General features: G+C 39.5%; 2 protein-coding genes across 8 annotated transcripts in view; one reads left to right on the forward strand and one right to left on the reverse strand.

The window, feature by feature from the left end:
- The window catches only part of impg1b (interphotoreceptor matrix proteoglycan 1b), a 29,710-nt gene extending 23,821 nt beyond the window's left edge, over positions 1 to 5,889 (forward strand). For 2 of the 5 annotated variants that reach the window (XM_065947689.1, XM_065947692.1), the window contains 6 exons: positions 2,057 to 2,276; positions 2,771 to 2,981; positions 3,656 to 3,841; positions 3,979 to 4,156; positions 4,690 to 4,773; positions 5,296 to 5,889. In XM_065947689.1, coding sequence (XP_065803761.1) covers positions 2,057 to 2,276; positions 2,771 to 2,981; positions 3,656 to 3,841; positions 3,979 to 4,156; positions 4,690 to 4,773; positions 5,296 to 5,379 — 963 coding nt within the window. In that variant the 3' untranslated portion in view covers positions 5,380 to 5,889. Of the gene's footprint in view, positions 1 to 2,056; positions 2,277 to 2,770; positions 2,982 to 3,655; positions 3,842 to 3,978; positions 4,157 to 4,689; positions 4,774 to 4,987; positions 5,007 to 5,295 lie in introns of all 5 variants that reach the window. The other 3 variants (XM_065947691.1, XR_010664664.1, XM_065947693.1) reach the window with 3 other exon arrangements.
- Positions 5,890 to 6,424: 535 nt separating this feature from the next.
- Positions 6,425 to 24,314, reverse strand: part of myo6b (myosin VIb) — a 33,216-nt gene continuing 15,326 nt past the window's right edge. For 2 of the 3 annotated variants that reach the window (XM_065966597.1, XM_020640733.3), the window contains exons 16-33: positions 23,455 to 23,582; positions 22,332 to 22,427; positions 21,624 to 21,794; positions 20,684 to 20,722; positions 20,369 to 20,462; positions 19,660 to 19,790; positions 19,368 to 19,445; positions 19,123 to 19,252; positions 17,931 to 18,021; positions 16,749 to 16,899; positions 15,135 to 15,343; positions 14,938 to 15,016; positions 12,487 to 12,647; positions 12,306 to 12,356; positions 10,272 to 10,375; positions 9,250 to 9,384; positions 8,125 to 8,343; positions 6,425 to 7,726 (exon numbers count right to left, since the gene is read on the reverse strand). In XM_065966597.1, coding sequence (XP_065822669.1) covers positions 7,527 to 7,726; positions 8,125 to 8,343; positions 9,250 to 9,384; positions 10,272 to 10,375; positions 12,306 to 12,356; positions 12,487 to 12,647; positions 14,938 to 15,016; positions 15,135 to 15,343; positions 16,749 to 16,899; positions 17,931 to 18,021; positions 19,123 to 19,252; positions 19,368 to 19,445; positions 19,660 to 19,790; positions 20,369 to 20,462; positions 20,684 to 20,722; positions 21,624 to 21,794; positions 22,332 to 22,427; positions 23,455 to 23,582 — 2,267 coding nt within the window. In that variant the 3' untranslated portion in view covers positions 6,425 to 7,526. The remainder of the gene's footprint in view (positions 7,727 to 8,124; positions 8,344 to 9,249; positions 9,385 to 10,271; positions 10,376 to 12,305; positions 12,357 to 12,486; positions 12,648 to 14,937; positions 15,017 to 15,134; positions 15,344 to 16,748; positions 16,900 to 17,930; positions 18,022 to 19,122; positions 19,253 to 19,367; positions 19,446 to 19,659; positions 19,791 to 20,368; positions 20,463 to 20,683; positions 20,723 to 21,623; positions 21,795 to 22,331; positions 22,428 to 23,454; positions 23,583 to 24,314) is intronic. The other variant, XM_020640735.3, reaches the window with a different exon arrangement.

The following is a 24,314-nucleotide window of genomic DNA, read 5'->3' on the forward strand; positions in this document are numbered from 1 at the left end:
ATGTTGTGTTTGTGCTGTGCTGTCTACATTTCTTTTTCAAAGTCAAGTGTATAAAGGATGCAAACTCTACTGTTTGTCTGTTAGTCCACAATATGGACTGCACTGAGGTTTGTTGTGAAAGAATTTGGATTTGACCTTGTAAGGAAGGCAATAGGGGTGTCCAATCTACGGTGTAAATGTAATACTTGACATTCTGCATTAATAGAAATGGATGACCCACCAGCCAGCCCAGTGTCGAGTTGTACTGCAGGCTGTTGCCCATTTGTACAGGATATTGGATCCAATCGTTTTCCCCACTTTTCTCAGAAACTATTAGCTATTGGGAACTAGGGCCCTTTAAACTGTCTGCCAGTGATAAGTGAAGTAACCCGATCAGAGCAGAGCTTCTTAGGCCTCTTATCTCCCGCTCGACAGCCAGGCCTGCTAAAGCAGCGTAATCGCTCCCTCTCACACTGCGGCTGTTGGATGTTTGGCCTGTCAGCAATGAACGTGAAGTGGCTGGAAGGAGAGCAGTTTGGATCGATGAACATTGATGCAGGCCCATTACTTGAGCTGGTTGACTTCTTCCAGTCTCAATATCTCCAACCGTCATCAGTCTAAGTCTATAGTCATAATAGATTGGTTCCACAGTTGCCCTAGAAGTTTGAGTTTGGATATTTTTTGGTGAAACACTGTGGACAATTTAGAAAAAAAGGAGTTAAAATGTGGCTAATTTGTTTTTTAATGGGATAATATTTCTTTAAACCAGGTGTTGGTGATCCTTACAATGACAGAGAGCATTTAGAGTGACATTATTGGAGGCTCTCAGCTAAACGTCAGATAAAACAAAGAATATGATCAAGCTTAAGTTTAGGCCTTTTAATGACAACAAATATCCACCACCTTTAACCTTAAAGAATGTTGTCACCTCTGAACTAAACCGTCTTTTAAACTTAATAAAAAAGTAACCAATTGAATGTTTAATGCGTTTAACCATATCATGTAACTCCACTGGAATCACAGGCTAAGAGCTTGAAGTAACTGCTACTACTCCTCTAAGCTAGGCAAGCTATCTTTTATATCTTATATGTTTTAGAAATATTGGCTTGGTTGGTTTCTCTAAAGAAAGTCAAAAGGGTTTCAATTTTGCCTCTGACTTTTTGGTGCGACTAAGTTGCTTCAGTAAAGTAAATCGCGCAAGTTAGTATTTTAGCTCACCATGCAAGGCTAGGCTAGCTCACCAGCTAGCCAGCTGCCTGAGAACCACATCAGTTCCCCTGTTATTCTAAAATGTCCTTTTTTAAGAATAAACAAACCCTGCAAATAATGTGCTTGCCTAGCTCAGTGAAGAAGCAGTTGATGCCATATATGCAGCTATACTGACTTTATGCTACAGAGTCTTCTACTTCTTAATTTCTTTAAAGATTGAGTGGAATTACCTTTGTATAAGTCTATATTTTATTGTATTTTAAGGAAAAAGCCTTCACCCAGCATTATATAGAAGAGGTTTGTTTTGGACATGAGAAAGCTTTGATGTCTGGCAAAGCTTTTCATTATGCGTTCTCAGGCTCTCAGTGACTTGAAATAACACTGTGTTCTGTGCTCTTACGAACCCAACCCTTATTTTGTTCTGGATGTAATAACACAATGAACGCAGTAATGGCAGGATTTCATGCAACGACTCAAAATTGAATTATGAACTGTTCATAGCTTTCCCACTGTGAAATCTGGCCTGAATAATTCAAGATGAGCCTGGCTAAGACAGCCTCAGTCCTGTGATTGTGGAAGTAAATGATCTCCGCTGCCCTGCTCTTCCTCTCAGGAGAACATAGATCTTTACTGACACTATAGTCACTAACATCGTTTCATTAACCTAAAGATCTGAGTGGAAATTGTTGTGCACCCAGGACTAAAATGATCCCCTTTTAACCCTAACAGATAAATTGATCTCCAATTTCCAGGAAATTCAATTTTCCATGTTCCTCCTTTTTTGAGTAAATCTACTGGAAATTTGGATATTAGAGAAAAAACAAGCTATTTACAAATTCATCTTTTTTTCCCTCTCCTTTCCCAACAGCTTCTGCCATATCTACAATCTAATTTGACTGGATTCAAGCACCTGGAAATTCTTAACTTTCGTAACGGGAGTGTTGTGGTAAACAGCCGGATGAAACTAGACAAACCTGTACCTTACAATGTCACAGAAGCTGTTCACTGTGTGCTCGAAGACTTCTGCAGCGCGGCATCCAAACGTCTGGACATCGAGATTGACAGTCGCTACTTGGAAATTGAACCAGGTGAGATGTCCTTTGTTGCACAGAAACATTTGAATGTTTGTCTTTATTTGTTTTCAAAGGTTACATAACGAATTAAAATCTTGTCCCGGTCGTGAGGGTGCTGACTCCTCATGCAGAAAAAGAAAATCAATGAAGTGTTCTTGCACTGTCATACTCATTCATGCAAGGTCAGAGCGCCTGTCCACAACACGCATCCTCACTCGGCTGTCTTTTTTTTGACTGGGGAAGGATTGATCTGCTGCATCTTTTTGCTGGGAGGAGTTCTGGACTGTATTTGACCTCATTATGCCCACCTTATTTAAAGCAGACACCCTGGTCCACATCAATCAAAATGGCATTTAATTTCTCCTCTGAATATGCAGAGAGCGAGAGACAGGTTGACGCTGCATAAATGTTAATTAGCTATCACCTCCCTGGTCTGTATTTCTTTCTACACCTCTTCTCTTCTCTTATCTCCTACTTCCCATCTCCTCTCTCCTCTGTGTTGTTTTCAGCTGACGGAGCAGACCCCTGTAAGTTCCTGGCTTGCAATGAGTTCTCACGCTGCGTGGTGAACCGTCGGACTGATGAGGCAGAGTGTCTGTGCGATCCGGGGTACAGCACCGTGGACGGCCTGCCCTGTCAGAGCACCTGCATTCTGCAGCCAGACTACTGTCTGAACGGAGGCCTGTGTGAAATAATCCCCGGGCACGGAGTCAGCTGCAGGTACGCAAATGCTGACCAACCAAAAAAGACACAAACGATGACTCAGCTTTTGTTAAGGCTTTTCATCCAAAGTGAAAGTGTAGACCTATACCTGGATTGTAAAATCACTCCATATCTTAACAGTCTTTTGAATACAATTGCAAGCACAAGTAGAGATAAATTAAAATATCTTCCTTGGTGATGCATTCAAGGACAGTCAAGATTTTTGCTGACTGCTGTTGTAATTGCATTAACTATGTTCTCACTCAATACTCATTGTAAAAATCTTAACTGGGGCATATACTGTAGATGTAATACATACTTTACATAAACAAGGCTAACTTAGTAAAACGTCAAAATATATCATCAACAGTTAATCTTGATTCCCTGGTTAGATATAATTGTGGAAACATGTGAGGTCAGATAGTAAGTAATAAGGAACATTTTTTATTTGTATGGGACAGAATGGAAAAAACTGAACTTAAAAGCTGCAACATTTCATTGGTTTTTAATGTCATATGTATTACTATAACATAAGGGAAGGGTATTGACATATTTCAGAAGTAGAAGTCATCCAGACATTTGAAAAGCATTTCCTCTAGGCCACGTAATCAAAGTGGGAATGTCATCTTGTACACACACAGGGTGTCCTCTTTCCTCTAACTAAGCTGTCATTTTCCTCGACTCTCTTTCAGGTGCCCTTTAGGTAAATACTGGCACTACCATGGAGAACGCTGCAACGAGATGGTGTCAATGCCAGTTGACCCTTCGCTTATTGTAACCTGCCTCGTGGGAAGTCTCTGCCTTGTTTGTGCCATCATTGGCCTTTTGATATTCATAAACAAGAAATGTATAAAGCCCAAAAAGACCTTAACCCTGGTGTAAGTACGAGCCCTTTTACATTTTAAACCTGTAAACATTTGATTTTTTTTTACAAGGTGTTGTTTTGTTTTAGTGATTTATGATGATTTGCATTGTCAGCATTATTATTTACCACCTCATCTCCTTTACATTGTAGGAACACCCTTTCACCTTATGCCTTTGAGAATACTTTGAGGGTGAACCCAGTATTTGAGAATGATGATGGTGCCTTAAGTCAAGTATCCACATATCCATGTCCTTCAAGTTCTGCTTCTTCCCAACAGTCTGAACAGGAACATTTTGCCACTATTGAAAATATACATCTGAGTATCGAGGTACAAAGTGCTGCATAGGACAAGTTACTTAACTACTAACCTGGACCTTTATCCTCAGTTATAACCAATAACTCTAACAAACTCTCTGCATATGATTGTCCCGTTTTCATTGCAGCAAAGTTTGTGTTTCTCTCATCCTCCCCACGTTAAATCTTTGTTGTGCACCACATGCCTGATATATCTTTTAGCGTTATTTAAAGAATGTTTAAAACTGTTCAGGATAGTTATAATAGAATTTAAATGTCGATAATGTCCTCTGATACCTTCTGTAATTAGAAAGACATCTAGTTTACAACTTTAAAGAAGCTTTGTACAAAGTCTAAGAAGGATGCATAGTTTTAACAACTACTTCTGTATTAGCAGCTGCAGGCATGATGTTCTGTAATAGATCTTTCTCTCTGGCAGACACTTGTATTGCTATATTGCCTCCTTTTACTCATACTGCATCTGCTCATCTGGTTGAAGTGCCTGATGGTTCTATAAGATATTTATGAAGCACAATGTAAAGAGTGGTCGCCTCTCTGTCTCCACAGATCCCCAGACAGCTCTACACAACAAGATCAGAAAAGTTAGTCTCAGAAATGGTGGACTTCCATCACTGTATACCACATAATGAGGTGAGCAGCAAAGAAATACGCTGACCCCCTGAATCCCCAAAACATTAATTTGCAAAAAGTAAAAGAGAAAAATGTGGATCTTTGTAAAAAAGAGTTAAAATATAGTTTGAGAAATACTCAAAACAATGAAAGACATTCAATGTGCATTTCATCTGAATGTCACAGAGTGTTGCTGATATTATATTTATTGATTCTTTCATTGAATATTTTGCAGATCTATGGTGTTTACAGAGGTAAAACACGAGTTTGTAGCCCTTTTAAAATTTTTTCAGTCAAACCAAATCCCATAGTTTTAACATCAACCTATTTTAACGCTGACAATATCTGACCTTTTTTTTTTGGATTTGATCATTGATTCTGCAACAAAACAAATCATGTTTGTCTTTGAGTATTTGATTAATTCATCCAATGCAATGCATCTTTGTGTATATCTAGAGTAACAATGGCATTTGGTGACTTTATGTTGAAATCTGAAGTGACTTCTTTTTTTCAATCTCTCTCTCCGTCTTCTGTTTTCTTTAGACTTGTCGTCGGCAAAATGAATACAGGACATGCTGGTTCATAAGGGCGCCTGAGAACGAATGTTGTGAAGTCACGGATGTCTGATGACACCTTGGAGCAAAGGCCAGGGTGACGAAGCACAAAAACAAAGACTGATGTGACTGTTTAACTGTAAACAGAGGCATGCGAGAGTAGAGCAGAGAAATGGTGATTAAAGTGTTGAGATTAATTCTTCATAGTGATGAAAGTGTCTCTTTAGACAGAAAGCTATGAATACTAAGTGGAACCTAACTATTATTCTATATGTTGAACGATAGGAACATTTCCTGTATAGGGCTGGCAAAGGTTCTTCTTTCCTCACAATGAGGTATTTATTATTTACAAACCGATACACATGGTGGTATCTCGAGCTTAGACTTTAAAATGTTGTTTATTTTAATGCCATTCTGAACCACTGTTGTGTCCCAAAACGAGAATGAATGTATGAGCTGGTTGGATGCTGAGCTGTATTTCCATCAGTCCGTCTCATTTGAAACACCTCGTCCCACCAATCATGTCTCATTTGTTTTTTACACATTTTGCATTTCAAGGCAAAGAATAAAAAGTATTTTTTTTGCATCAAAACCGTGAAGTTTTCTTTGTTTTTGGCTGCTTTAAGGTTGTCATGGCTGATTCATTGAGCCTGTTGTGACAAATGAAAAAAGTAGTTATGGCTGATTGAAAGGCTGAAAGTACGGAGTGCTTACATCTTCCTTCTGTTGAATGGGGGTTACTTATTATAACTGTGTATGCAATGGATAACAAGCCTTTAGCATGAAGCGAACTATTCAGCAAAGATGCTACTTTTGATGTGTTAGTGTTTTTAATTGAAAGCCAAAAGTACAAAAGAAATGTTCAGTCGGCTTTAATCCAGACAATCAATTAATGGGGACATGCCTCAGATCAATGATGACATCAGATCAATGATGACATCAGAAGTACATTATCTTTTATTGTTTAATTAATCTCAAATCTAATCTCGTTAGTTACTTTTACCTTTCAATGTCAGATGCATTTACAGAGCATTGACCGCAAGAGGCTTTCCTACTATTGTGTCATGATGAACTCTCACTTGTCATCTGTAGCTAAAAAAAAACAACAACCACAAACATCCGGGCGTTTTGTTTATTGTTCTACTGTATTCAGGTGTAAAGGCAAACAAACAACCAGATCCAAGAGGGAAGGTTTTAAAGTGAATAAAAACTCACAGTTGGCTACTGTAACTGTCTGTAAAACCTAAAACAGGGGCAGTCATGACATTTATTTGCTCGATAGAATATTACATGACACACATAACACAGACACACACACACACACACATTACATTGTTTTTCTGTAAAAGAACCCCAAACCCACAAAACTGCAAACATGAAAACGTCTACATTTCCTTTTTGCATAACAAATACAAAAAACAAGTTCACTATCGGAGGATTTTAACAGTGAACGGAGGTGTTAATGAAGGAGCAAAGTAACAGATGGGTTAATAGAAATTGTTATAAACCATGTGGCATGTGTCATGTAGCAAACATATTTATGAATATGGATTTCTTACTTTTATAAAGTTCAGACATGAAAAAGTTATTAAATTATAAACATTACAAGATGTTGATTCTGTGATTACTCTGAGCAGAACAGACAGTCTCATACATTTATAAATGTACAATAAAACATGTCTTTAGTTCTTTAAGCCGTAAATTAGATTTAATTAATTTAATTATAGTAATCAGAGAATTTATGCCTAGAAGACTTTAAACATTGCATTTAAAAGTAGATCTTCAGATTTTCTTAGAAAGTCTAACTCTTTGTCCCAGTTGTAGAGCATTTAGGTTTAATATTAACAGCTAGAAGGGCGAGAAAATAGTTAAGACTTCTGTGGTGTAGTGCAGTTTGTTGCAGTGTAAGGCCTCCTGGTGGATTCATACATTCAAGAATAGATTCAGAAAGAGACGTCACACAAATGCTTATTCTACACCAAACCGGTGTAACACACCAAAATCCAGATATAAAAAGTCAAAATAAACAAAATACAGGAAATGAAAAAGGACAAGCCTCAGTGAAACACTGAGTGGCTACAGTAAGGTTGTATACAGAGCATCTTTCCCTCCATCCCACAAACCGCAGGTACACAGTGCTGCTCTGAACGTGCAGGTTTGGGAGTCTGTGTATCAGTGTCATGTTTCAGGACATGCATGCGTTTATCTCTCCGTTCTGGGTCACTTGAGGAGACTCTGAAGCATGGCGGTGGCGTGCGTGGGCCGGGCCTGCTTGTTCTCGATGGCTCTCTTGAGGTACTGGATTCCGTCACAGCGTTCCCAGATCTCTTCAAACTGCCTGGGCAGGATCTCCGCCCCTCTTTTCCTGGTCAGACCCGTCTCCTCCAGACTGAGCTCGCACATCTCCATATCGTCTTTCCCTGAGTGGTGGAAAAACAGCGATAAAGTTTTAGTGGGAGGACAAATTTGTTGCATGTTCTAATGCAATTTTTGCATTTTCACAAATTCCAGAAACTAACCATTTCGATCTCTCAAAATTTAATAGTTTCAACAATCCTAAAGGCCGAATACAAATATTTGGTTGGTTGCACAAAATGTGGCCTATAAACTGTATCGAGTTAGCTATCGAGTTAGACTAACTATCGCTAGTCAAGAAGTAAATGATTACAAAACCATCATCACAAAAAAAGTACAACACAAGAAAGAACAGGACAGAATGGACAGTATAATAAATCAAGACGAAGGTACCTTTCAATAAACTTTCCAGTGATGCTCTCTTTTTGATTTACATGATCAAAATGAAAGACTGCTGACTGACCTGCGACTAAAACGATCGGCCGTTTGTCCGGGTGAAGCTCCATCTGTCGGGCTATCCAGGGCCCGTCGAAGTGGGCGTACCACCAGCCCTTCTTTTTGTTCTGGGGGTCTTTGTACTGGTCGGCCGGTCGGATGAAAGGAATGCGGAAATATCGCTGCTGGCGGTTCATGGCCACTTCCTGATGCTGAGCTGTTACGGGAGGAGCCGGGTTCTGTTCAGCTGCAGGAGGACAGAGCATGATTACTGAATATGTGTTTGTGTTAAACATGCAAATTGTTCTCTCCAACAAAGCACCTGAAATAACATAACCTTTCATACCTCATGTTTTGTTTTACTCTTTTGTAACAGCAGAGATGACACAGAGTGAGGAAGGAAACAAAGTATAAAGCTCTCAAAACATACAAGATGAAAGAGAATGCAGGAAATACACAAATATGACATGAAGAGAAAAAGCAGCTCAGTCTCTTATGAAATGGCCTTGTGGAGACCCCAGCTGCATCAGTGAAAGCCAAGAACAAGAGCCACATAGAAGAATGCCTGTGTGCCTTTCAGAAGTTATCTTATCAAAAGAAAAAGAGGGGGTAAATATAGTGAAAGCAGAAGCAACAGTGCTCCCTTTCCCCATCATGTTCGATCTTTGTTTTCAAGATGAAAAAGGAGGGAAATGAAGAGCACTGGTACGCTCTCAGGCAGCCAAATAACATGTTTGTGTTGTTGCTGCTTGGCTGGGTTGTGCAATGACTAAAGTGTGGAGCTGTCATACCAGCATCTTTTTGAAACCTGACAAAGCACGTCTGGCAGTTATATTCTTCTAATTTACTAATTAGAAGAAATAAGACCAGACAGGGTTAGGGTTTTAGAGCCTTGGTCTTTAGTCAGCTAGTCGCATGTTAGAAACACAGGAAGGTTATTTATGTGCAGGTTCACAATTTCTACCAATGACAGCGTGAGAAGAAAGCATGGAAACTATTTACTTTCCCCCTGTGACCTAATGTTCCTGAGGTGAGGTGTGCACATATGAGATGTTGTGAATGTACAGATTTGTGTTCATCTTCACAGGTGAAGCATAAAACACAATAGTTCAGAGTAAGGGGATAATACAGGGGAATTATTTCTGAAACCTACCGTAGTCAGTGACAGATTTAGGAGCCCTTTGATCGCTTCCATCATCAGTGCGTTTCTTGTTCTTGGACTTCCACGCGTGATAGACCTTCAGGCGCCGGTGGAACTCCTCTCTGCAGGCTGCCAGCAGCTCAATGTCTGTCCACATAAAATGTCAGCAGTCAAACATAACTCTACATCAATATAACATAAAGACACTGGGGGGAAAAAAAACACACTAAAATGCCATTGTCAATGAAGGCAACATTTGGGACTAAAGCAAGTATGTTGGAGAGAAGTTTACAGCATGTTTAGTTTCGTTGAGCTTGTCTTTTAGTTTAAAAGTGAACACAATTTAATGAGGAGTTTAGGAGCTCACGCTGTGTTTTCTCCACAACCAATAAACACAAAGGAAACATTCAAAACATACACAGCTTCTATTGAACATGAGGCTATAATCAGTCAGACCTCAAACTCAGCTTTGTTGGTATCACCACCAGTACAACCAAAGCTACTGGGTTCCACAAATTAACCAGATGTCTGTCTTTGGATTCCCACAGGGGGGATATCAGAGTCCCTCACACTGATCAGAGTAGTGTACACAGAGACAATTATAAAGGAGCAGAAAGGCATCTGCATTTCATGCTGATTGAGGAGAGGGTTGGCCCGGGAATCACTGGGAAGGGCAAGAGTCTGGCAACCTCTAGAATGATCATCATTTCCTCTCTACACGGCTAAATACATGCTGATGAGCTGAAGCAGCTGTGGGACCATCCTCTGACCGGTCTTTTGACTTTCCCGGGCAAGAAATACCGTGTCCACACTCTGTATAGCAGCAGGCTTCACTATAGTCACTTCTGCTTGCACGTTTAGAAAAGGTACCATGTGTTTTAGAGTGCCAAAAACTGTTGTTAACAATTAAGAATACATATCGTTTCACTGAGAGATCTACCACTGGATCTTCTTGTAAAGGCTGGTTCAGTGCAAACCACCTCAGTGAAATTGATAAGAGCGACATCTCGCTGAACATGAGTGTGTTTTCTCACCACAGGAAGTGTTGATGACATCTCGCAGCTCAGCATACTTCCACTTGCTGAGGTCGTACTTTTTCACACCGGCAGCAGCTTTGGTTGCCTGCACCTGAGGACCCCTGTGGCACAGAACAGATGAACATGAGAGAGATAGAGAGAGAGAGAGAGAGACAGTAAAGAAAAGTGTACAGACAAGTAAGACGGTGATTAAGTGGGATGACCTGAGTGTAACTCTGCTGGTTCTACGATTTTTTTTGAGTTCGTGTGCTGTGCAATTTCAAGGGCAGACAAAATATGAACATGTTAAGTTTGACAGAATTTAAAATGCTCGCTGTATTGAGAAATGAAAACAGTTGCTTTCACAGCCCTGCCCGTCGTTGTCTCAGCCAATTAAATTCACATCAGAAGCAGCTCAGCGGGAGAGCTGATGAGCAGAACTTGGCCATAAAGATGCAAAGAGCTTCTAATGTCACATCTCTCCGGATAACAGCATTGATCTGAGTGTTATTTTTTACAGGCTTCTTTTAAAACAAAGGTGAAATGATGCAGTTCGTCTGTATATAAATCAAAGTTATAGTGCAAAGATTACAGCTTCTTAAATGACTGCTGGAAGAAGTCTGAGTTCATGTCAGGCGTGTCTCCAGCTTCCCTGCTGAGTTGAGGCTGCTAATGCTTTAATACTCAGGACTTAGCTCCTCTATTTACAGTCGGCATAGCTGCTAATGTTTCAGGGCAGAGGATTACTGATGTACGAATCATTAGCCAGATTACCATTACCATTTATAATTCATACTGGCTGGAGAGATGAAACTGATTCGGGATCATCGTCATTCCAGCAGAGACATGAGCCAGTGTGTTGCAGCCAGGGGGGGGAAAAAAAGAAGTGAAAGTGTATCTTTCTTTCAGGATTTTGTTTTTTGGCAGGGGGGTGTGCAGGAAATGGATGGTGGAAGAAAGATGGAGATGATCCTCCAGCTTCTACTGTAGGCCAGCAAAGCCTGCCAGAGTGTTTACTGTTACGGCACACGTGTTTTTCATGAGTTTGGAGCTCTGTGGCGTGCACATGTAACACACGCTGCATTTGGACTTTCTCTCTTGTAACAGATCTCCCTTTAGTTTCCAGCAGTCAGCTGACCCACAGGGATTGAATCAAACATGCAACGAGGCCACGGCATGCCCGAGTCAACACTGACAAGATAATGGGATATTGGCTCAGATGTAATTTAGAGCTCAACGGACCTGCAAGGTGCAAGCAGGCTTTCTCCTGGCTTTTAACACTTGTATGAGTTTGTGGATATTCAGGGCAGCTTATTCTGCCAAGTTCAAGACCAATGAGAATAAACTGGGAAGCTGTGACAGGGATGCTTATGTTGCTGTATTCAGGGAGAATCGTAAAGCATGTTTCTGCTGAGCATACACTACTTCTACCCTTTTCCCTTCACTTTGTCAATAATTTTCTGTCTCTATATAGACACAGATAATAGAGTTAAGCTCATTTATAACACAGGAGATTACATAGAGAAAACTTGGTACCTTTAAAATGTCTAACACCAAAGTGAAAAATCTGAACGTTGCAGTTATTGTCATGGTGGTATATGAACAGGTTGGATAAAAAAAACTCCATGTATGGGTGAGGGGAAGCACATAGGTTGTGCTTTGCATCAGCACTGCAAAGACTTCAGGCGTAACTGCTCATGCAGAGCCAATTAAGATCTGAGAAACAAAAGATCACATACTGCACATTCTGATCCAACGCTCATTTGTGTTTCACCATCCTCATTTCTCAGTAACCAATGATCACACATAATTGTCCTCGAACTGACTTTTCTAATGATTCCAAAGAAGTAAACCATGCATCAAAATTTGATTTGTTTCGATAATAGAATCTCGCTGTTGGCTTTGCATTGCTGGTATCATGCTGAATTTAATTAAAGGAGCTCAGACATTTAGGTCTACGACAGAGATTAGGACAGACAGCGAGGGAGGGGGTGGGTGATTATTGTTGGTGATAGGTTTACTCGGATACAGAAATCCCTGCTGGTATCTTACATGGCTCTGGCTGAGGATGAAGAGATAGGAAGATCTGAAAGAGAGTCATCACTGGGAGAAAACACAGCAACGGATGAAATGCAGTTACACACACATGCTGAGGCCAAAATGACATTTTTCTTTATTGTTCTGCCTGTGCGGTGCTCACAATCATTCAATATTGTGCTAAAATGCACATTACCTGCGCAGGCTGGCATCTATTTGCCCTTCCTCTGTGATGAGCTCCGCCTCGCTCTGAGCGATCCTCATTGCTAACTCTCTGTCTCGTCTCTCCTGCTCCAGTATCGCGCTGCGCTGGACCTGCTCCTCGCGCTCCAGAGCCAGCTGAATATCCAACTCGGCCTGTAAGCACACAACAAAACACTTGTGTGTTGTAAAATCGACAAAAAGCTGGATCCTGTCTTAATAATGATGCAGCCCTGTGTGCCAAACCCTTCATAACAATGAGGGCTCTTCTGGGCACCTGAACCTGCTTAAACCTATTAAGCCAGGCGGAAGTGCTTCTAAACGAGCTTCATTGGTCATCAGTCTGTACACAACTGGTAAATAAACAAACACATTTTGAACTATAAGGAGGGACACTCTTTCAAGAGCTGAACCTGATTCAAACTGCATGGTTTAAACGTGGACATATAAACTACAGCTTTCTGCTGATAATACACAGAATGAGATGAATTGAGTTACACATCTATCAGTATACATAGTATATAATCTCCATCTCCTTACTGAAAGCCACTAATGAAGTCAACAGCGGGTGCTTTTCTCATAGGAGCTTTAAATATGAATGGCCTCCAGTTGAGAATACATTATTCATAATGTCAGTCAAATCAGCAGCTGTGATACGTGGGGGAAGCATGAGAACCAATACTTTAAACTGTAATGACATCAGTTTGAATGTTCAGCTGCTTTATGCTGTAGTTTTATTTGTGCTGTGTCTTATAGACACCTGTTGATCCTGCTCAAAATAGCTTTATTACACAGATTAACAAGCTCTGAAGCAGGTATTTAAAGCTGAACCTTACTCTCTCCCAGTTCATTTAACTATATTTCCATCCAAAAAAGAGAGAGTTGTTTGTGCTCACAAGCATTCGTTAAACTGTTTTGAGTGAGAGGATTTATACAGTGAAAACCTGTAATTAGTGGTGCTACCCTCTAAAAATATAAATACTCCAGTGTTGAAATCTAGATGTTGTAGAAAAAGTAAAGTGAGGTTGAAAGGGTTAAAGAGAGTAAGAAAGTGCAGAACTTGACTTTTGACGCAAAACAACAGAATAAAATGCAGTGGAACTCACAGCAGAAAACCTTAGAAAGTTTACTGCTGCAGCTCTCAGCCTCAAAGCTGTGGATACACAAACAAAGAGTCTACTGGAACATGTGGCCTGTGACAGCCTGGTGTCCACTGTCTAACTGCTAGAAAGAAAGGAACAAATCGGACAAATGCAACTGTCTAACAGGTCATGGGTGAATAAAAAAGGCTAAAGATAAACAGAAGGTGTGATGTGCATGTCACAGGTGGATGAGTGGAGTGTGATGAAAGGTAAAAAGACAGAGGTGGATAAAGGTGTCTCGGTGAAGATGAGAGTAGGAGGCTTGACATGAAAACAAAAGATAATGCACATACAGATAAGTACGTTTAGAAATGAGAAACTAAGCAGGAAGTGGAAGCTATAAGATCCTACTATAGGATCAGGATTTTGCTGTGCAAAAATCAACTTTAAGAAACAGGACATTCATATTTACATACTATGATGCTGTTGTGAGTTGTTTTTTGTATTTTTAAATATTTAAGAGAAAACCTAAGGGCCATGTGTGCTTGTCGAGCGACTTCTTATGTGACACCACCAAACATTTGTTTTGTTTGTTGTCTTGGGGAGCAACTAAAAATTCTGACCCTTAATCAATGTATTTTATTATGGAATAACATTCTCAATGATACAACTGCTTTAGTGTTTTCTAAAAGGTCGTAGGTCAGACAACGTTGCTTGAATAACAGTGCTTGCCAAACCCTTAAGAAAGTCAGAGAAACAACACATAATCCTGAAGGTGGAAACACACAATGTTGGCTGCTTTAACTTCTTCAAAATATTATTTAAACAATTAAATAATTAATAATTGTTGCACCTACTGATCAATCTGATCCATTTATTTCCTGACAAGTGGTTTTAGGCCTATTTGTTTAACTTTAAATATAAAAAAATGAGAAATGTAGTATTCTTCAAGCAACAATATAGACCTTGATACTGTTGAAAATGACTGAATGAAGGTCCCACTTAGTCTAGGATTAGGATTAAGTCTGGGGAGCTATCTTGCTTGGATGTAATTAAAATATCAGGGTATGAGCACTAAGACACTGCAGGGGTGGAGTGGTCAGTTACCTCATTAGGGTTAAACAAAAGACTAAGAACAAACCTCAGGGAGCCATGTGTTTCTAATATATTTACAACTAAAAATTAAATGTATCAACAGTAGAACGTCTTTGAAAAGAGGGTAAGTGTGTATACAACATGAGATTCAAACTAATAATGGTTGGGTTTTCTTGAGGGCTTTCTTGAATTTCTGCCTGGCTGATTTTTTTGTTGTTGCAGTGAAGTGAAACAACAGTCAAAAAACTACATTTTGGGAGGCTCCAAACCTGGATCACTTTCTCTTCCCCCTCCCTCTTCTTTCTATCCTCCTCCTCCAGCTTTCTCTTGATCTCCATCTCTGCTTTCCTGAAATGTAAGAAGAAAATCACTTAACTGAAACAAATAACAAACAAGTCACTTTTCATACTTTAAACAAAGCACATGCCAAAATCTTTCCTCATAATGTTCCCCGGCTCTAACTTACAGTCTCCTGTCCGCTTCCTCCTGTTTGCGCCTCTGCTCCTCTTTGTCCCTCCTCTTCCTCTCTTTCTCCATTTCCTCCTCGATGTGTTTCAGCCTCTCGCTCTCTTCCTGCTCCTGCTTCTTCTTTTGCATCGAGGAGAGCAGCTGCTCGGAGCGTTTCACCAGCCCCTGGTACTCAGTGTCAATCTCTTTCCAGGTCATCAATGTAGACTAGTGAAAAAGAAGAACACCAGAGTGGCCGGTGATGGTCACTTAAAACAGAAATACTGATCAATGAATTATAATCTTACAGTTTTTCACTATTGAATAAAAAAAGTTTTTGAAATGACTACCCTCCTTCTCCTCAGCCTCTTTCTCATCTTGCTCCTCTTCCTCGTCCTCCTACTTCAAAATTGTTCCAGATTTTTGTGCACACAAAAAAGCAAACCTAACTCCTGTATTCAAGCTCCGACTTCTGTGTGATCTGATTGGTTACATGTGTCTCCACAGTTCAGGAGATTGTTAACCGAGTGTGATATTTCAGTGGCAATGTTTAGCAATTAACACACACAGGCTTTCAGTTATGAATAATGTGTCTTAATGTATGGACGTTTTTCAAAACACTGTGTGTAGTGTTTTGAAACCACGACCATGGCACAACCTATCCATGTGGTAACCAGGCAAAATAATGACTGGCACAGTGCCTGTCACTTGCACATGACAGCCAAAATGTTGAATTGCCCACTTTACACAACACACAATCAACGAGAGGAGAAGAGGTCACCAGATAGTGAAGATTCACCAGAAGGAGTCTGACACAGAGAGGTCACATGACAAGGCCTTGTCCCCGACGTATTGAAGTCTGAATGACAGCCGTTGTCACCTCATGCATTATTCAAGAGGAGATGTCATGCCAGGAGGAATTTATAAGCACTCAGAATGCCATGAGTGTCCACAGTTGGGATGCTGATAGGCTAACAGAGGGGCATAAGGAAGAAAGAGAGGCTGATTGGCAGGGTCAGGAGTCGCATGTGCATCATCATCATCAATCAGGAAACCTTGAGGAACCTATCTACAACCAGATGATTGCATTCAGGTGCTGATATACAGCAAACAATTTAGATGCCTGGTGGAAGTGTTTGTGGTGACTGTTTATTGCACAAGGAGAGCAGGAATTTCACTAAGCATGTTGGATAATTTAGCAAAAACAGCTCCACTACATTATGTTGTCAGAGAGGTTTTTTTTCTTCACGTAGCCTTTTATCCTGTGGTGATTGAAAATATTGATTCTGTGAGATTGAGAGAGAGAGAAAGAGAGAGAGAGAAGGGTGGGCCCGCTGCAGAAAAGCCACAGTGAACAACAGGACAGCCTGGTACTGGCAGGGAGCTACAGGTGTGATTGTAGAAGAGAAACATATAAATCCTATGCTGACTTGTTTAAAGGAATGTTTGTGCTCTTCCTCAGATTCAAACATTCAAAAAGAAAAACGTCTTAAGTATACTCTTTCCTTAACAATTAACCATGCTCAAAAAAAGCAAACTGATGGCTAAGCAGCTTAAAAAAAAATCAATAGAGAAATAATCCTATGGCTGTACAGGTAGACAGAGGGGAACACAGTCAGGCCTGATGACTCACCTTTATCTTTGCTGACAGAGCATCTATGGAGGCAGCCAGCTCCTGGACCTTTTTGGCCATCTCCTGCTTGCCCTCCTTTAGCCCGTTCACCACCTCGTTGAATCGCTCCATGTGCTTCTTCAGGCCACGAACCTTCACCATACCGTCAATACTACGAGAGACAGGAAAAATACAGTCTTACACAAATAGACCATAAGGAGTTTTCTACAACTTAAAATTACTACATTTATTTCCATTAAAAATCTATTCATGTAACATAACGTCCTGTAGACATCTTTGAGGACTTATCTTAAACACAGGGGCGCACATTATAGTGTTCTGCTCAAATGTGATTTGAGTTTACAAACTTTCACTAGCCATCTTCTAACTTTGCTCTTAGCTGTTAGCTTGAGGATCTTTGTATCCAAATTGACATGTAAAGATGCTGCCAGGTGAGTTTTTGGATCACAGTTGGCAAAAACTTTGCAAGAAAGCTCTATTGTGTTCAAAATGTTCTCATTTCCCTCGTCCCTTCTATTCCTGCCGCTCTGTAAAGTTGGTGAGAGACGTTTGGGTGCTCCTTTACAGCTCTGAATCGCCCTGTGATTGCCAAGCTATACCCTGTAGTGAGCGTTTCATTGAAACCTGGACAATGAAACTTTTTTCAACAGATTTCAAACATTGTCCTTAGCTGTCATGAAAGATGGATATATAAATCTTAAAAAATAACAGCCTCCATATTGAAGTACATAAGATGATCATGTGTGTCTGTTGGTATCAAACGTTTCCTCTGTCATCCACACACATTCTGTCACTCAAAGTGTCTGACACAGATAGCTGCTTTTACCAGAGCCATTTTTCCAAATGCAACTTCAATACAGAAAGACACGCTGTATTTTCCCGAGCAGTACAGTGAGACATCATTTCTCCACAGATGACTTTCGAGATGGATTTGAACTCCTAAATTCACAATGTGAGAAAGCCATCAAAACCAACCAAGCATGAATCAGTTTAAAGAGAAAGAACGCAAAGGGTGCAGGGTGAAATGAAAAGATACGAGAGCAGAGGGCACAGACAGAGAGGAAGAAGGTGTAAAATCATGCATGTGTGTGTCTCTCTCTGTATGTGTGTGTGTGTGTGTCTGTCTGTCTGTCTGTGTGTGTCTTTGTGTTAGTTAAGGACAAATGCTAGGCAGAGACTCACCGGGGCTTATGCTTCTTCTTACACAACCACATGCGGACGGTCTTTTGAATCTTGATGCAAGCCGAAGCTCTGTAACTCATCTTGTTGCGAACTGTAAAGAAAAAGATTCACACAAAGACTTAATGAGATCTTTAAGTCGTCTTTAGGGGGGTTCAAGTTCTGAACATGAACTGAAACTTCCCCCCTGATTGAATGTGCTCTGGGACTTCTAACATTGTCGTTCCCTATTTCTCTAACCCCTCATGTTGTTTCTACTCAAACTTAGTCTCTCAATTAAAGGAAATGCAAAAATCTAAAATAAATAATTTGCATTTGCACAGCATACTTCATTGTTCTCTGACGCATTGAGATGCTCATCTGCAAATACCGAGAAGTTCAATAATGTCCTCTTTTATTCAAATATGATGGAAATGTAGAAATTGATTTTTAAAATTCATATATGATCTGCATAAACATGTACCTAAAAAAATTATGATACAGCTTTGAGTTGACGGCGATAATGGCTACTACACATTGACAAGTAAAGTGATAATAGAAATCAGATACAACACTGTGATAATAAGGTGGAGACGTACATTTCCTCAGGTTACAGGTCAACAAATCACGCAGAGGCAGCGTTCTGTTCTAACTCTAATGTAGTTTCATGTGATGCTTTCACACAAATAAGCAGAAGCCTGCACTTTGTTATTTGGTGGAAATCAATAACTTGACACACAATGTAATGGTTCGAGGAACTGCTTTTAGAGTACTTCTCCATACTGCTGCAGGCTGCTGCTTTCAATATTCAGAATGAATGGGAAAGTGTGAAATATGATTTAGTAAAGCTATCAGAGTTGTTTTATAAACTGTCAGGAAATGACAAAGTCGACCTCTGCAAAGTGAGAAAAGTTTGCCAACACAAATAAGTTATGCTGCTAACATTTATTCAATAACTGATTTTGAATCCGATTGATGCAGTCTCATTTGATGAAGCTTATTTTTCATTGTAAGGGCAAATTGGACTCTTTCTTTTCAGAAATAGCTAAAATGAAAAAAAGAAGTTATGAAATTCGGTGTCTCCATCTGTTTGGGAAGCCATGCAGAGACAATGTTACATGTAGGAGTGTTAAATGATCTATTCTAAAACATTTAATGAATTGATGTTGGCCGTCAGAAGGATCTCAATAATTTCATTTATACTCCTTTAACCTACGTTTGATGACAGACAAGCTGCACCACTGAACCTTCTTCCAACGGCTACACAACAGCCACGTGTTGACTTTCTTCAGCAGCTCTGCCAGGTGGTCTGGATCAGACTTCATGATCTGGTCGAACTCTGCAAACTGATTTACAAACAGAGAGAAAAACACTAATCAAACTTTGATGCTCTTAGTTTGAAAGATGTTCATGATATATTGAGTTCTACATCACATGTGTCATTCATTGACTTGTTTGTACCTTTCCAGGGCGAAAGAACACTCGTGTCAATCCAAACTTGAAGTCAATGTCGTTTAGGCCCAGAGCTTTGAACAAAGCCTACAGAGGAACACATTACCTTTAGTCACACAGCATTGTAAATGTGGTTACAAATGTAGAGCACAAAACTGTTTGTTAGCTCATCATTTCTTAAATAGGACAATGTGGCTCAAGGCTTTTTTAAACACCTAATTGGTTTAGATTGTTTTAGTCATTTAACAGATTTCCTATTTATCCAGTGAAGAAGAAAAAAAATACATTTATGTAAGCCTACCTTGCAGAAGAGTCGTGGATTCAGGCGTGTGAGCTTGTCAGGCATGTACTGTTTATACATGTTATAGAGTTCATGGAAGGGAGCTCTGGAGGGGAAACCCCCCTGCATCAGGTCCAACACTGACACCATGCCTAATTACGAGAAACAGACGGAGAGAATATGATTGAGGTGTTACAACTCACTGATAAATGTACACTTCATTTATCAGAGGAACATTTTACATTTAAAGAGATAATCTGTCTCTAAACACTGAATCTTATGCTTCATGTCTTACAAGTACCTAACCAAAGGCTAATGTGTTCATTTGTGTGTATGAAAATGAGCTTAGATCGTGTCTATAGAAGTGAAAAAATTACCATAGCCTTCATGAAAGCCAAATGTTACTTTGATGTAATTACTTTGAAACGTGTGTTGCAGCACCATGCTAACTTCTGCTTCAATAAGCTGTGTGCATGGACTGGAAGATTATTCATTAATCACTGTATAGCAACACAAACACTTCTACTTCCATAATAGCCCATGACTCAAGTGCAGGTGCAACATAGACAAAAACATCTGAATGATTCAGGAATCTTAAAGTCTTCACAGTGAAAGGCTCAGTGTGCTGAACAAGGACAAACCCACACTGAAATATTGTTTATTTAAATAAGAACAGTGTGTTTGACCATGAGTTTCACTCACAATTGAGTCACAGCACACTGAGTCCTACCTGAGCACTGCAGCTGCGAGAGAATCAAAGCTCCTTCAAATTGATGGCTGACCATCTTCAGGTTGGGTTTGACACAGCGAATAAAACTTGAGCCCTGCAAGAAAGAAATATAAAATGACTAGTCTCACCACAGAACTTCTCAATCTTTGCCTGCTCTCTATCCTTTGGTTTGTAATAGTTCTGCAGCAAAAATATATTCCAATGCTTCTCTGTACTTTAAAAGGTTAGTCATTTTATCTTGATTGTGAGCATGAAAGCAAAGAAGTTTTCTAAAAAATGTGAAGTTGAAGTTACAAATGACAAAATATTACTCACAGTACTTCGAAGTTTTTCCAGCAGCAGGTTCAGTTGAGTCTGTGTGTTTAGGACAGAAGGAAGCATTTCATGGTTTGTTGTTAATGTTTGTGAAGAAGATAACCCAGATAGATCTGAGATTAGGTTGTAGTGTCATACATCTTTGTCACAGGTGAGTAAAGAGGGAAACAGTTCAGTCGAGCAAGGACAGAGACACCTTTAACAAGGAAATCCAAGGTGCTTTATATATGACTTCTGGGTGAAGTATGATTATTATGTGATTTGTTTTATTCACTAAATCTACTCTATGGGACCATAGTCACCTGGTGATACTGTTTAAACATGAAGATAATTCATAGTTTTCCAAAATGAGCATATAACTGTTGAACTGAAGAGGACAGGCAGCAGAGTCTTGGGGAACTTGGGGACATTTTTGCATGCCAAGGAATTAAATAACCAATAAGAAAATATCTCTTCAAAGAGTTAAAAACAAGGTGTCTGTGAATGTTTATGTATACACATACAGTTCAGCATGAACATGTTACATGAACACATTAACAAGAAGCCAGTTCAACAAGGGAAATCTTCTTGCGAACCTCTTGTTATTGTTTTATTTTTGTGAGAATTTGTATTTTTTAATTTGTAATGCACACTGTACAATTTCAGTTGGGAAAATGATCTAATATTAAATAGAGCTATCCAAATTGTTTATACATCCGTCTTACAATGAAGTACATGAGAATCTACTATAACATTCATTATTAAGTGTTTGCCTGTGGGGAAATAAAGTTGGAACAAATTAGCAGGAAAATCATTAAATATTTTCTTATAGTTGTGACAATACTGAAATTAAAAAGCTCTGTTGAAATTTGAACTCATTTTTTTAGTCATATTTAATCGTACTGAATTCAGGGATATTTCATGAGCATACAAAAACAGACTGTCAGACAGACGCCCTGACCTTGAACTTGTTGCCAACGCTGATGAAGCTGAGTTTGCCCGCTTTCTGTTTGGAGTCCTTGGCGGTGTTGGAGTTCTCAAACAGCTCCCGAACAAATTTGTCTTTGGATTCACTCACTAAACTCTCCAAGGACATGTGCAGGGCGTCATTGTTCTTCTCCACAAAACGAGTCTATGGACACACACACATGTAAAAAAACACATGTAGGCACGGGCAACATTTTTACTAATGTAAGAAAATGCAAAAAACAAATGGATGCCTCAGTCCCTTCTCCATTCAAATCACATAATTAAAGCATGTGTGAGCCATACTGCTGGTATCATTGTACAATAAGTGAAATGTATTGGAGCTGTAATTAGTTATCAATAAATCTGGTAGTTGATTAATAGAAGATGACAAAATGACACCAAATAGCTTGATGATCAGTAAATCATTTAACACATTTGAAGTGTTTACTAAGTAATGCAACACTTTAAAGGATGACAGACATTCTGAAATTTTACAGATACCTTAAATAATGCTTAACAGAATAAACAGTTCAAGGCTTCATATCTGTGATTAAGATTTAGTTTGCTTTAGCTGCTAGATTCTCCCCCGTCTTATTTGAACAGCCTTTTTTGGTGAAAAAAAAAGAAAAAAAAAAGCTCTAATCTCTAATACCACCCCGCTCTAACAGCTCTGTATAATGAAATCTATGTTATAAAGTACCGTTTCATAGCAGACCGCTCCAGCAAAGTGCCTGATGATAAAGCCTTCGTCATCCCGCAGATTCCTGTGAATGGTCAACTTTGACTTCCTAGGAACCTAAGTGGGACGGGAAGAAAGCAAATCAGATTTAATGACAGTGCTAAAACACATATATATTGATTTCACTCTCATCCAATCCATCACCATCTCTACAGCTGAATTGTGTTTATCCACACCACTATTGAATGAGGATGGCTGGACTGGAGCGTGAAACATTCGGATCAATGACTTGCAGAGAAATCCAGCGGAAAAGCTTGAAATTATGTCATAAATACAGACAAAATCTCACAGGCTGTGGATGGGTTATTTGTAGTAATTTACCATGTTTACTTGCATTGATACACAGGAGGAATAACAACCAAACACATTTACTTATTTATGTTTTAATGCCACATTCATCTCACATGGGCCAATTGATAAAAAAAAAAAATCCATGACTAACATTATGGTTCAGGGTACAAAAAAAAACAATAGCACCTAACATTTCCAGACTCCTTTAGCTTCATCAGGAACCATAATAAATCATCTTTAAAGAGTGGAAACTGTAAATGAGAAATGCCATATCACAGCATATTCAGGCACTTTAGATTAAGATGAATGTTTTTCACCATATTAAATGGACAGAACAACCTTTTATTTGAGCTATAACTCCTCCTGCAGTAGAGTAAAGCTGCAGCCAGCCACCTCTAATCTTAAACTTGAATTGGTGTCAAGGCTGCACTTCTAAAAGGATTTCATGCTTGCAGAGACACAGGCAGAGTGAGGAACAATAATGACAATGGCAGAGACAGAGGGAGGGACTGTGCGTCATTCACCAAACTACTGTTACACACAGGCACGGTAAAAAATGATCACAATGATAAAAAAAACAAACTAAAGTGTATTGTTGCCTCGTCCCTTTTAGAAGGGCCTCAGTGCACAAAGAGGGAGAATAATAGCAGAATACTGGAGAGAAAACAATGACAGAAGCAGAGAGATGCCTGCAACGCCTTTGAATTGGTTTCGAAAATGAGATGCAGGGTGAAAGAAGAGAGAGGAAGGGAGGGAGGGAGAGGGAAAGAGAACACAGCTTAAGAGGTCTGACCGTTAGTCTGAAGTGGTCTTTATGTTTGCTGTGAACAGCCAAAGCAAAGTGTTGGTCACTGGGCTGAGGAAGACGGTTCTCTTCATCCAAAATATCCAGGACTCCCACCAGCTTTGCTTCCACCAGGTCTAAAAACAGAACATCATGTATGTATAAGCAACATTATAGTGATTCATGGTGGAGTGCGGTGAAGCACTAGTATTAAAAGTATATCCCCAAAAGATGTCACAGGTTTGTGCCAAAATGTGAAATACTTCTTCGCAACATGTCAGAACTAGTTATATTTACACACGTACGTTTCATTGAATGCGTCAGGGCATGTTTGGGAATAACAATAAAATATTTGAATCTCTGTTTAGGTTTTCAAGGAGCGGTAAGGAGGGAATCACAGTGGCCTTTCACAGAGACGTTTTTTTTTTTAAAACACACACACAGAAACTGCTTCTGACTTTGACACTCATTGGAAATTCCTCCTGTTTACTGTTTCTGGTTCTGAATATTCAAGCACAAAAAACATGTTCATCAGGATCCTCATTTAGCCAAACATCTGAATTATTCATATTGCATCCTGTGTTTGCAATACAGTCTAATAGCCAAGGACCTCCTGAACAAAAAAAAAAATCTACATGAACAAGCACCTGTGCATAAATCCTGAAGATTGATGAATGAATTAATGGCCAACCCAAACGGTCATTTGCAAGTCATAAATGTTATTCATGGCTGTCAGTTAACCTCACACCGGAATAATCACAGCCTTTGAAATACAAATCAAACTGCCTCACCTTGATACTCTGACTACTTCATCCTATTAATGCTAGGAAACACTTGAGGACAGACGACCCAAACAAGGGGTTATTATT

This window comes from Labrus bergylta, chromosome 18 (genome assembly GCF_963930695.1).
Source record: "Labrus bergylta chromosome 18, fLabBer1.1, whole genome shotgun sequence".
NCBI classification, from domain to species: Eukaryota; Metazoa; Chordata; class Actinopteri; order Labriformes; family Labridae; genus Labrus; species Labrus bergylta.